Below are 12,478 nucleotides of genomic sequence, written 5' to 3' on the forward strand. Positions count from 1 at the left end.
TGCCATGTGTTGAGCAGAGTGAGTCCACCAGTGAGTCTGGTGTTTGAGGCCAGATCTGGAGACGAGGTGTACTTTTATTTAAAAGACACAAAGTCACTCTGGATGTTGATGTTTGAGTCTCAGAGGAGTTTTTTTTAAAGTCTCACATGTAACATAAGAGCAAACAGCTGTTCAGGGACTTCAATACATTTAGAATGAGGCGACTGCTGCCACCCTGTGGTCAGACTGCATTAGTGCAGAAATACCAATTTTATCACAATTTAAAATGAGTACAATTAAAGATTCAGTTTTTGTCTTTTTTTTTTTTTAACACAATTCAACATCAATTTCAACAACTAATCCATCTCTCCTTCTCTCTCTCTCTCTCTCTCTCTCTCTCTCTCTGTCTCTCTCTCTCTATCTATGTGTAAAGTTTATTTCATTACATATGTGGATGCCTCATGTATGAAATGCTGCAAGATTCCAGTTAATCAACGTGCTGTTATCAAACCGTCCACATGGTGGTGATGTTGCTACACGTTGCGAGCTGTGTTCATGTCACAAAAAGAAGAGTTATTCGTGTCATAAATATAATAGAATGACGTTGTTTGTCTTCCCTGACAGTTTGAACACGGACATATTTCAGCTGACTGAGGTCCAGGTCTCCTCCGGATCCGGGGTCGTCCCACAGTGTGATAATGGAGATCACGTGTGGCTGGAACGCATGACCTTTGACCTCTGCCCTGCGAAAACAAACAGCCCGGGGTTTACTCCTCTTGCTGCTTGTGTAAATAAAAGAAAGTGTGTATTTCCGTGAACAGATCTGTGTACTGTATAAAGTGTATGTGTGCACACCAGAGAATGACGCTAACCTTGAATTTGTGTTTTCATAATAAGGAAACAAGTTGTCCTTGCATGTCTGTGTGTGTCTTTTCTGTTTGTGGCTGCAGTGAGGGAGCAACGGAGAAAGTGTGTGTGTGCGTGCGTGCGTGCTTGCGTGCGTGCGTGTGTGTGTGTGTGTGTGTGTGCACGTGTGTGTGTGGCCTCCTCAGTGAATTGCATGTCTCCTGGCAGAGTGTCCCCCTACAGCTGTCCCCGTCCCAGCTGGACATCACAATATGACCTTTCATGTTGACCTGTACATGTAGCACTTACTGTCCTCATGTTCCTGCCTCTTTGGTTTTGGTCCCTTTAAGGAACACGATGCTCAGAACGCTCACAACAGCAAAATCTGCCAAATGCAGCTTGTTGTTACGTAAAATGACAAAGATATTACACTTTAATCTTAATAAAAAAAATGTAATCCCCAATCCCCAGGACATATTGAGTATTGAGTATATATAGTATATATTTTATATTTGGGGAATTTTTGCTCCGAAATAATATATAATAATCTGACTACATTACAATTAACATAATAATGTATTTATTTTATGTATTAATTTATTTAATGTGATTTTTTAAATTTTTTAATCAAATTGTCTGATTGATTATATTATTGAATATGGGAAAATAAAGTACCATCATAACAAATACAAAAAACATTGTGTTTTACCTGAAAGCTTCTGTTTTTAAAGTAACAACCTCTTGAACTCCCTGTGCACTTTTCCTCTGCCTCACCCCCCCCCCCCCCATTTATATTATACTGTACATTCAGCTTCTGCTTAACGCTTCACTTTAAATAATGTATAATGCAAACGTACAGTGAAAATACTGACAGCTGCAGTTTTTACAGTTCCTGGTGAATCTCTCTGGGTTGAAAAGATAAAGGAAACATTTGTAGGAATAATTCAGAACATTGAAGCTGAGGCTGAATATTGTAAAAGCATGTTTTCACAGATTGTGTTTGTAGCTGCTCTCCTATAGTGACCTACATTATTTATTTCTTGAGGACATCCAGAATAAAACCATTGTTGATGACATTATCTTGAACAAATAAACGTTTTTCTCCCTCAACTACAACAAGTGGTGAAAGGCAACAAGTGCTGCGGTTATTTCCAGTTTCTCGGTCTGAATCTGGGGCTTTAAAAATCAATTAGACGCCACCGTTGGAACAATTCAAAGCCCCCGGGCGACACTTGAAGTGGAGTGGCTTGAACCCAGACTTATGTATAAAACATCAGGGGGAGAGAGCAGCGGTGAGGTGTATTGAAGAATTCATTCAACTGACAGTTGTGAGCACGTCCCCCCCCCTCCCATGAGATTTACTGTAGGCCCTAGTAAAGCTGCCATGAATTATCCTTAGCACATTATATTTAAAGCTCGTGTCTCCTCATACATTCGGTATCTGTCAGTGACAACCTGTCAGATTCACAGTGTAGAGCCCAGAGTCTGAGCATCGGCTGTTTGCTTTGTTGCAACCCTGAAATAATGAGCGACTTTCACAGCACCTACACAACCGGGACGTAAATGCTGCTGCAACCCACCGACTTTGTATTTATGCATGTCGATCTTTTACCTTTCCCCAAGGAGTTGTGTTTTCACTAAACCTTTTATGCAAGGTTACATCAAAAGCGACAGAACAGATGTCTTTGAAACTCGGTGGAAGGATGTGGTTTGGATCAGGGAAGAAACCATTCGATTTTGGTGCCGATCCAGGAATCCCTTTCTTTAACATTGAGAGATGAGGTAATGAATTGAAGAGGTCCCGACTATTCTGTTTGTCCTTGACTCTGATTCGTTTCTCTCCTGCAGTTTGATCTTTGCCTCTTTCTCTCTCGGTTTTCACTCTGCAGGTGTTTCTTTGACTCCGGAGCTGCAGGATCCAGATGTCACGGAGGTTATGTTTTCACCCCTGTCTGGTTGTTTGCTGGTCGGTTTGTTTGCTGTTAAGCAAGATTGCACAAAAACAGATTTCTATGGAAGTTGGTGGAAGGCACAGATCATTTCTGGACATTTTTCAACATTTTCACCTTTTTCACAGGGAATAATTCATGGATCTCAATGAAAAAAATTATTTTGACATGTATTGAGCTCTTTATATTTCATAAATATATTAAATGACTAAGAGGAAAAAGTCCCCAAAAACACATTTTCTACCCACGCCTCCATCAGCCTGTTCAACAGCCTCTAATAGGGGAGTGACTGGTGCTCACAGCTCTGTGGTGTCAGTCTTTCTCACTAATGGTGATGTGAATATGCTGACGTGGCGCGATGCTAAAAACAGACAAAGTGTGGAAATGCTGTCAAAAGCTGCTCTTTTTCAGAACTGGAAAAAAAGTGTGGTTTTCTGACACTGCACCGGATATAAATCTCTGAAAATGTGCCTCAGTGCAGAGGAAAGCGGAGGACACCACGTCCACACGGGGCAAAGGTCAGTGTGGGACTGGTGCAGACAGACGGTGGCGTGTCGACCTCTCCCCACACGTATCTGGGCAGGAGTTGTGGTCAGTGTCTGCAGCAGCAAACATTTTTCAGCCCAGGATGAGATTCTGTCACACGGTGTGTCGACCCTGCTCAGGAGGAACGTGTCTGCTGTTTTTACACCAGTCACCCTCGATGTTCTGTTCCTCCGTAAAGCTCCTCTGAACCTCACGGCCATTTCTTCCATCCCACCAGTGATTATCAGTGAAGTGTGGCCTCCACTGTATTCCTGTTGTTTTTATGTAAGAGAGGGGGAGAAAGAGAGAGAGAAGGAGAGAGAGAGAGAGAGAAGGAGAGAGAGAGAGGGAGCAGTTTTCTATGAAGATTGAACATTTAGTGGTACCATTGAAAAAGAGGTGATGTGTTGGACTTTGTGCCACGAGGGAGAACAGGACATCGGTGCAATCAATTTCAGACGGCAATCAAACCAACAAGTTTGACTCACTCTCACAGTCCCTGCAGATATACATGTATATATATATATATATATATATATGTGTGTGTGGGTGTGTGTGCGTGAGAGACTTTATGAAATGCCGAACAAGCACAATGACTGAGCCACACTGAGAAAACGCAGGTCAGGTCACCCTGCCACCGAACATCAGGATTTGTTTACTGTGACTCACACAGCAGAGTTTGTGATTAGGTGCATTACAGAGCATTGAATGATCATGATTACTTTTTGATTTTGTGAAAATGTTGTTCACTGGGTCGTCTCTGTCCTGATGTCGGCTCTTTTTCTCCTCCTCTCTTGGTCGTAATTCTGCAGGTACATCATTTACCTCCAGAGCTGCAGGATCCAGATTCAATATTACTTATTTATTGCTTCAACATTGCAAAAATTCTCGAAGAATAATTTATGAATCGTGGATGATTTGGCATTGAAATAAAGAATAGTGTTATTATATGCTGAGTTTTATGCTTTAAAATATGTCTAAATGAAGTTTAATAGAAAGTCAGTAATGTGTTGAATAAGAAAATGTGTTGTGAAGAATGGATATGATGTTTATAAACCTTCAGAACCAGATTAGAAAATAACTTTTATCTTGGGTCATTTTTGGCAACTGAAAACCGGATGTTGGAATTCGAGTCAAATAGCTTGATTTCACTTTAGCTCTTAAGTGTAAATTCACTTTGTTGGCAGACATCACCAGATCATCTTTTATTAGAAAGACTGATAATCAGGTTTTTCTGCTGCTGGTAAAATGAATGAATCATTTTTCACTGAGACTCTGGTTGTGACGCAGAATTTTCCGACTGGAGGTTGTCGACATTACGCAAAGATCAGCTTAATAAAATGGGGAAATGATAACTGGCGGTGACAGAGCTGACTAAACACTTCACTCTGTAAATCAGCACAATGTTGGAGACAGTGACAAACTGAACATTCACTGTAAAAACAACACGGATCTCCACATTCACTTTAACTGAATTTATAATTATGGAAAAACAACATAGGAAGGGAATTATTAAGTGTGATAACTGTCTGGTTCATGAGAGGACGAACTGGAAACCCAAGGAGCCGTTAAGTGTCTCATTACCATGTGTCCTCCTGTTGGACGTCAAGCTGCAGCAACAACGTCAGAGTTTAACTGGTAATCATTGGTGTCATCAATATTACAGGAGGAGCCAGTCGATCAAACACTGTAACGCTAGGAGGTGGTGGAAAGGTTTATTACCTCCACCGAGGGTTTGATTGCCAGCAAGATTCCCCAATTACTACTGATTTCAGGACACTTGGTGGAGGGAAGGGACATGATGCTGATATCTGTGCAGCTTGATTGACTTTAAGGGGACTGTTGAATTCTGAAAATAGAAAATACGAGGGGCAGTGTGGCCCTGAAGGTCAAATCCCAATTCAATTTTCTTTATGTTGATTGGGTTTTGTTTTTTTACATTGTGCTTTGTGATTTGCCGTCATGTTTTGCACTCCAGGGCCTCCTTAGCGGTCCTTTTTTTTTTTTACTAATCTTAAGTATTTACAAATATATATGGATAATACATTTGGTTTGTTACCCAGATCAATATGCATGAACTCCTTAAACTAAAAAATCGTGAACTAAATATCTTTGGGTTCTGGGATATTTGAGATCCAGACAACAAGAATTAAAAGATTAAATAAGGCAGAAAAAAACAAATAATGGCAATATAAAGAAATGTCAAATATTGGTTTTACTTTTCATCTTATTTAAAGCCTGTTAAAGGCTTTAACTTCTCATGACATCAGAAGTGGAACTGGAAAATAAAACTATCACTCACTGTAATTAGTACTGCCATCAATTGTATCTGATTGCATGATAAGCAGCTATTAAAGTACTTTCTAATCACCCACGTCAATTTTTTCTTCCTCTGTCTCATCACTCCTGCAGAGCCGCTGGTGTCCTTACTCACTCATTATTTATAATCTCTGGTATTTTTCGAGCCATCGATCAGGTTTGACCCGAATCAATAACTCCGCTTTGACACATGACCTTTTCTCACTTTAGTTCTAATGAGAGTCGTGCTGTCAATGTTTATTGAGGATCTATGCGGAGAGAAGCTGGCGACAGCGTGGGTAATCACTGCTGAAATATTCATATACAGGGAGACAAGCGTTGTGTAATCAGACGACAACAGACATGTGACAGGGTTCATTAGAGTGGATGGTGGCCACACAGGCAGCGGGATGACAGGGAGGGAGACAGACGGAGGGATGACAGGTCTGTGTTCAGGGAAGAGTGGATTTACTCGTATGATTCCGTGCGAAAGAAGTGAATCCTCGGAGCTGCAGAGGAGTTGTGGGTGTTTACAGAAAAGTAATCAGCAACTATTTGGATAATTTATCAATAGTCTGGGATTTGTGATCGTAAACTAACTATGTTTTGGTTTTAGATTGCTCAAATGTCCAAGTAAGCAATCAGAAGATGTGATCTGGAGCTCTGGGAGATTGTCAGAGGAGTTTTTATCCGTTAAATCCACCCAATACTCCACATTGTTTTGGGTCACGTGCCACCCTGTCATCCCGTGGAGGGGCAGGTGTATCGCACGCACGGGCGCGAGAAGGCCAAAAAACAGCTTCACCTCTAACGGAGAAATGTTTGGAATAATTATCAAATGACAGCGGGAGCGGAGTCACGGAGGCGGAGCAAATTATGGGAAAAGGAAAGACTTTAATTGAATGTCAGCGGGAAGCTGCAGGCCACGTTGAACCACGTGTAATGAGATGTGGGCAGCTGAAGGGCACCCCTCCCAGGATGCTTTGCTGGTAGGGATGGGGGCGGGCGGGGTGGTTGCTCCTGTCTCCCTGGCATCGCCCTAATGATGTGCTCAAATCACAGCATTATGTAATGTGCTCTCCAGTAATGTTTAGTCAGCCTTGTGCACTCTGAGCCCTGCCAGCGAGCGTGTTTACATGTGCATCTGTGTGGATGTGCACATATGTCGCTGAAAGAGGTTGGAGATATTTTTACCTCTAAATCAATGTGCCTTATTTACACACACAAAAATAGGTGGCTTTTAGGGCCATGCAGCCACCAGGGGGCCCTAAAATCATCCCATTTAGTAAAATTGTTTTGGCCCAGATTTGGCCCACATCCACTATTTACCACAGGGGCACTTCAGGTTCACATCCAGATCACAAGTTGCAGAGAGCATCGCATTTGCACAGTTACCCAAAAAAAGCCTTGTAATTGTTTTGGGATATTTGAGCCACATTTTCTTTTTTACAAGTGGTGCAACTTTAGGCTCACAGGAAGGTCAGACGTGCAGCATCAGTGTCTGAAGTGGTCAACACCTGTTCGCTATCACTGACTGAATTTGGGTTGCTAATGCAATGCTTGCCGCTGATACGATAACATGACAATGATGTGAGTACGCAACGTAGCCTGCAGCCAGGGGGAAGTTCCCCTTGAACGATTTGCATGTACACAAATAAACAGAACTATAACACCTCACTGTTCTGTGGACTCTGTGGAGATTCCCTCTGCAGCTTAGTCATTCAAACTCAGACGCCTCATTTGAAATACCAGAACATAAATAATACAGCGAAAAAATCCATTCTACTCCATTTATTCCTTTTCCTCAATGGGCACTTTGCTGTTGGGACCTTTAGTTATGCAGCAGTGAACTTTTTTTGGGGAGGTTTCCATCCCGAGCAGCCACGACGAGGTTTAATCACAGCTCTGTCTTCAGTGTGGACTGTGCAGCCTCTCCAAAAATTGCAGTAATGAGAATCCAGGCTCCATCGCCTGCTCAAACAGCCCTGGGTCAGAACCTGCCACCGGGAAATTCAGTCTGATGGGTCATGGGCTGCAGGAAGTGGCCGGGCTCATGAGGATGTGTTCGTTGATTACACAGTGGTTGACGCTCGGAGCGGAGCCGACGGACCTGCAGCTGAAACCCTCCAGGTCTCTGCAGCTGACTCTCGGAGCCAGGGGCCAACCTGAGAAATGAGATGACACACACACACACACACACACACACACACACAGATCACCATATGGAAATATTTAGCACATCTGGTGCAGAAAGCTTGATTCTCCCAACATTAATACATTTGTTTTTATACTGATGTTAGTATTTGTAATGTTATCAATTTAAACAATAAATGCGATGATACTACATTTACTACAACAACAACTAGTGTCAAAATATATCGTGAAAAAATCCTAATCCTTCATAAACCCTGCCTCCTCCATGTGCATCATGTTTCTGGTAAGTTTGGTTTTAATGAGTTATTTGGTGCTAGTGTGAAACGTTTTGTGATTGACAGCTGAGACTGACTCCTGATTGGCTAAGTGAATATAAGTGGGACTTCACAGGAAGTGGAGACACATCATTCATAATCATTATTTACAGTTATTGGATTTATTATTAATACAATTAATACACTTTTGGCAAAGGGAAAGTAAATGTTTTTTTAATTTTGTAATATTCTCTGTCATAAAATGTACATTTCAAAACTTTGCTATATAAATAGAAGTCTTCAATAGAGTCCTTGTAGCAGTGAGAGGGACCATGTCTTTATTCTTTATCTTCCAGAAGCCACGTTTCTTTTTTTCTGGAAAGGCCACATTTTGGATCAAAGCGTCATGGATTCATCGACGTATTGATCGGGCCGGGGCCGGCAGCACTTCAGTTCGGGGGGGGGGGGGGATTTATGCAGGCGGCTCAGTCACGGTTGACTTGACTGACCTGGTTATCGAAGCCAGGGCTATTTATGTCGTGGCTCACCGTGTGGAACTCAGGATTGACCGGGATCTATCAGTCAGTAACAGAGGCAGCGAGGTGCAGTGTCCATGTCGTCGCCTGTCGCAGGTTTTTTAGAAGAGCGGTTATTGAAACAGTGGAAGAAACGCTGTGTGTAATTCCTCTGTAATGCAAAGTATGATAATTTATACCTGAGCTTATGGAAATATACTTTTTGTCAAAATACTAGAAAAAAAAGTGTTGTATTCTACAGCTAGCACCAAAAAATTATAAAATTCGTATGTGTTTGTGGAAAAGAAAGCATATGTATGTGAAATGTTATCAGGATCGCCTTGACCTCTTCACAGTATCCTCCCCAGACTGCAACTACATTTCTCGCTGACGTACAACACGTCGGGGAACCACTAACTGGAAACCAGTGACACTGAGGGTCACCTCAAATTTGGCCCCAGTTAGACTTTCACTTGACATTTAGTCTCTTTGCGTCAAATCATCATCATCATTTTTATTCGGTCTTTCAGTTTAAAAACACTCTCCTCACTGTTCTCGCAGCTAAATGATTAGAATCTGTGTAAACAAGGTTGGAAGCTTCGAGTGACGTCTATTTTCTCTCAAATGTGGGAAACAAATTGTTCATTTTCTTGCTTTGAAGGTCAAAGACTGGACGCTGGGGTTTTCCTCACTCGGAGCTTAAACAACAACTGGATATTTTTAAAAAAAATGTGGGTGACTCACAAATGCAGAAGTTTTCTTTTCAGAAAAAAAAAAACGAGTAATAGATGATGGGAATTTCTACCTCCCACTGCTCTGTGGTCAGAGAGCCACGGCTGCTGTCGTCCACATAAAGTCTCACAGGGATGGTTATTCTTTGACAATGTGTTTTAGTCATTTAATTAGTTATTTATGAATTACACTATTTAAGAAAAGTGTGATGATGTGGAATGTAAAGGATACAAAAAAGTTTTAATTCAAGCCCCAACAAACCCTACTCTGAGATTAGGAATAGATTTAAATTATTTATTTTTTAACCTCACCTGTCCACTAGTTGTCACTGTTGAGTTGTCCTGCCTGTTTTTTTACTTTTTGAATCTGTTTACATTATATATATGTAACTTGTAAAAATACACAAACAAAACATTCAAAACATGTATTATTATTGGTTGAAATAAACTAAACAAACGACGGGATTTTTACATAATAGTGAAAAGGGAGTACCAGCTTTAGCCAGGCAGATAAACTCAGCTTTGCATGCATGACTTACTGCTGTGTTCATCAAAAGCTGTGGATATGTTCTCTTCTTCTGCAGATAAATCATGACACATGACACAAAGTAAAATGTAGAATCCACACAAGGTTTCGCAATTAGAGTTAAACAGAACTCACTCAAAACAGTTAAACTGCAAAAAGGTTCTCAAAGAGATGTGTTGATGGATGGGGAGGGTGGATGGATGCCTGTACAGGGAGGGAGTGAGGTGAATGAGGGGGGGGAGTGAGGAGAAGGAGATGGAAACGGAGAAGGACAAGGAGAAGGAGAAGGAGAAGAAGAAGGACAAGGACAAGGAGAAGGAGAAGAAGAAGAAGAAGGAGAAAGAGGAATGGATAGATGGAGGGATGGATGGATGGATGCCTGTAGAGAGAGGGAGTAAGTGAAGTGATGAAGGGAGGGAGTGAGGAGAAGGAGAAGGAGAAGGAGAAGGAGAAGGAGAAGGAGAAGGAGAAGGAGAAGGAGAAGGAGAAGGAGAAGGAGAAGGAGAAGGAGAAGGAGAAGGAGAAGGAGAAGGAGAAGGAGAAGGAGAAAGTTAAAGAGGAATGGAGAAGGAGAAGGAGAAAGTTAAAGAGGAATGGAGATGGAGGGATGGATGGATGCCTGTAGAGAGAAGGAGTAAGTGAAGTAATGGAGGGAGGGAGTGAGGAGAATGAGAAGGAGAAGGAGAAGGTGAAGGAGAAGGAGAAGGAGAAGGAGAAGGAGAAGGAGAAGGAGAAGGAGAAGGAGAAGGAGAAGGAGAAGGAGAAGGAGAAGGAGAAGGAGAAGGAGAAGGAGAAGGAGAAGGAGAAGGAGAAGGAGAAGGAGAAGGAGAAGGAGAGGGAGAAGGAGAAGGAAAATGAGATGGAAATGGAGAAGGAGAAGGAGAAGAAGAAGGAGAAGGAGAAGGAGAAGGAAAATGAGATGGAAACGGAGAAGGAGAAGGAGAAGAAGAAGGAGAAGGAGAAAGAGTAGGAGAATGTGAAAGAGGAATGGAGATGGAGGGATGGATGGATGCCTGTAGAGAGAAGGAATAAGTGAAGTAATGGAGGGAGGGAGTGAGGAGAATGAGAAGGAGAAGGAGAAGGAGAAGGAGAAGGAGAAGGAGAAGGAGAAGGAGAAGGAGAAGGAGAAGGAGAAGGAGAAGGAGAAGGAGAAGGAGAAGGAGAAGGAGAAGGAGAAGGAGAAGGAGAAGGAGAAGGAGAAAGTTAAAGAGGAATGGAGATGGAGGGATGGATGGATGCCTGTAGAGAGAAGGAGTAAGTGAAGTAATGGAGGGAGGGAGTGAGGAGAATGAGAAGGAGAAGGAGAAGGAGAAGGAGAAGGAGAAGGAGAAGGAGAAGGAGAAGGAGAAGGAGAAGGAGAAGGAGAAGGAGAAGGAGAAGGAGAAGGAGAAGGAGAAGGAGAAGGAGAAGGAGAAGGAGAAGGAGAAGGAGAAGGAGGAATGGATGGATGGATGGATGGATGGATGGATGGATGGATGGAGGATGGACGGTAGCCTTTAGAGGGAGAGAGTGAGTGAGTGAGGTGATGGGGAGTGAGGGAGGGAGGGAGGGAGTGAGTGAGGTGAAGGGGGGAGGGAGAGAGGGAGGAGAAGGAGGGAGGGGTGGATGGATGGATGGATGGATGCATGGATGGATGGATGGATGGATAGATGGAGCACCTGTAGAGGGAGGGAGGGAGTGAGGAGGAGGAGGAGGAGGAGGAGGAGGAGGAGGAGGAGGAGGAGGAGGAGGAGGAGGAGGAGGAGGAGGAGACGGAGAAGGAGAAGGAGAAGGAGAAGGAGAAGGAGAAGGAGAAGGAGAAGGAGAAGGAGAAGGAGAAGGAGAAGGAGAAGGAGAAGGAGGGATGGATGGATAGATGGAATAATTAATGGATGAATGGATGAATGGATGGATGGAAGCCTTTAGAGGGAGGGAGAGAGTGATGTGGGGTGAAGGGGGGAGGGAGTGAGGTAGGCGAAGGAGGGAGGGGTGGATGGATGGATGGATGGATGGATGGATGGATGGATGGGTGGGTGGGTGGATGGATGGATGGATGGTAGCCAGTAGAGGGAGGGATGGAGGGAGGGAGTGAGGTGACGGAGGGAGGGAGTGAGGGAGGTGACGGAGGGAGGGAGCGAGGGAGGAGAAGGAGGGAGGGGTGGTGCTGAATGAACAGCTCCTCCGCTCCTCATAAAGTACTCAGAGCTCCTCCGCTCCGTCAGAGCCGCTCACAGCCATGAGGCAGCCGAGCTCCCCGTCCTCCAGACCCGCGCGTCCACTCCGCCCGGCCCCCTGACACACACACACACACACACACACACACACACACACACACACACACACACACACACACACACACACACACACACACACACACACCCACCACCATGAAGAGGCAGAACGTGCGGACCCTCGCCCTCATCATCTGCACCTTCACCTACCTGATCGTGGGCGCCGCGATCTTCGACGCGCTGGAGTCCCAAGAGGAGACGAGCCAGCGGCGGAAGCATGACCTGAGGAAAGCGGCGCTGCTCCGGACCTTCAACTTGTCCTCGGTGGACTTCGACAAGCTGGAGAAGGTGGTGCTGCAGCTGAAGCCGCACAAAGCCGGCGTGCAGTGGAAATTCGCCGGCTCCTTTTACTTCGCCATCACGGTCATCACCACCATAGGTAAGAGAGATCATAGCCTGGAAACTTTTATTTTGAAAAAGTTGACCTGATG

The 12,478-nt window shown here is 43.7% G+C and overlaps 1 protein-coding gene across 2 annotated transcripts in view; it reads left to right on the forward strand.

Moving 5' to 3' along the window:
- The first annotated feature begins 12,143 nt into the window (after positions 1-12,143).
- kcnk3a (potassium channel, subfamily K, member 3a) overlaps positions 12,144-12,478 on the forward strand; it is a 30,148-nt gene continuing 29,813 nt past the window's right edge. For both annotated transcript variants that reach the window (XM_061091624.1, XM_061091625.1), the window contains exon 1: positions 12,144-12,426. In XM_061091624.1, the coding sequence (XP_060947607.1) occupies positions 12,144-12,426 (283 nt within the window). The remainder of the gene's footprint in view (positions 12,427-12,478) is intronic.

Source organism: Limanda limanda, chromosome 18, assembly GCF_963576545.1.
Source record: "Limanda limanda chromosome 18, fLimLim1.1, whole genome shotgun sequence".
Taxonomy (NCBI): Eukaryota; Metazoa; Chordata; class Actinopteri; order Pleuronectiformes; family Pleuronectidae; genus Limanda; species Limanda limanda.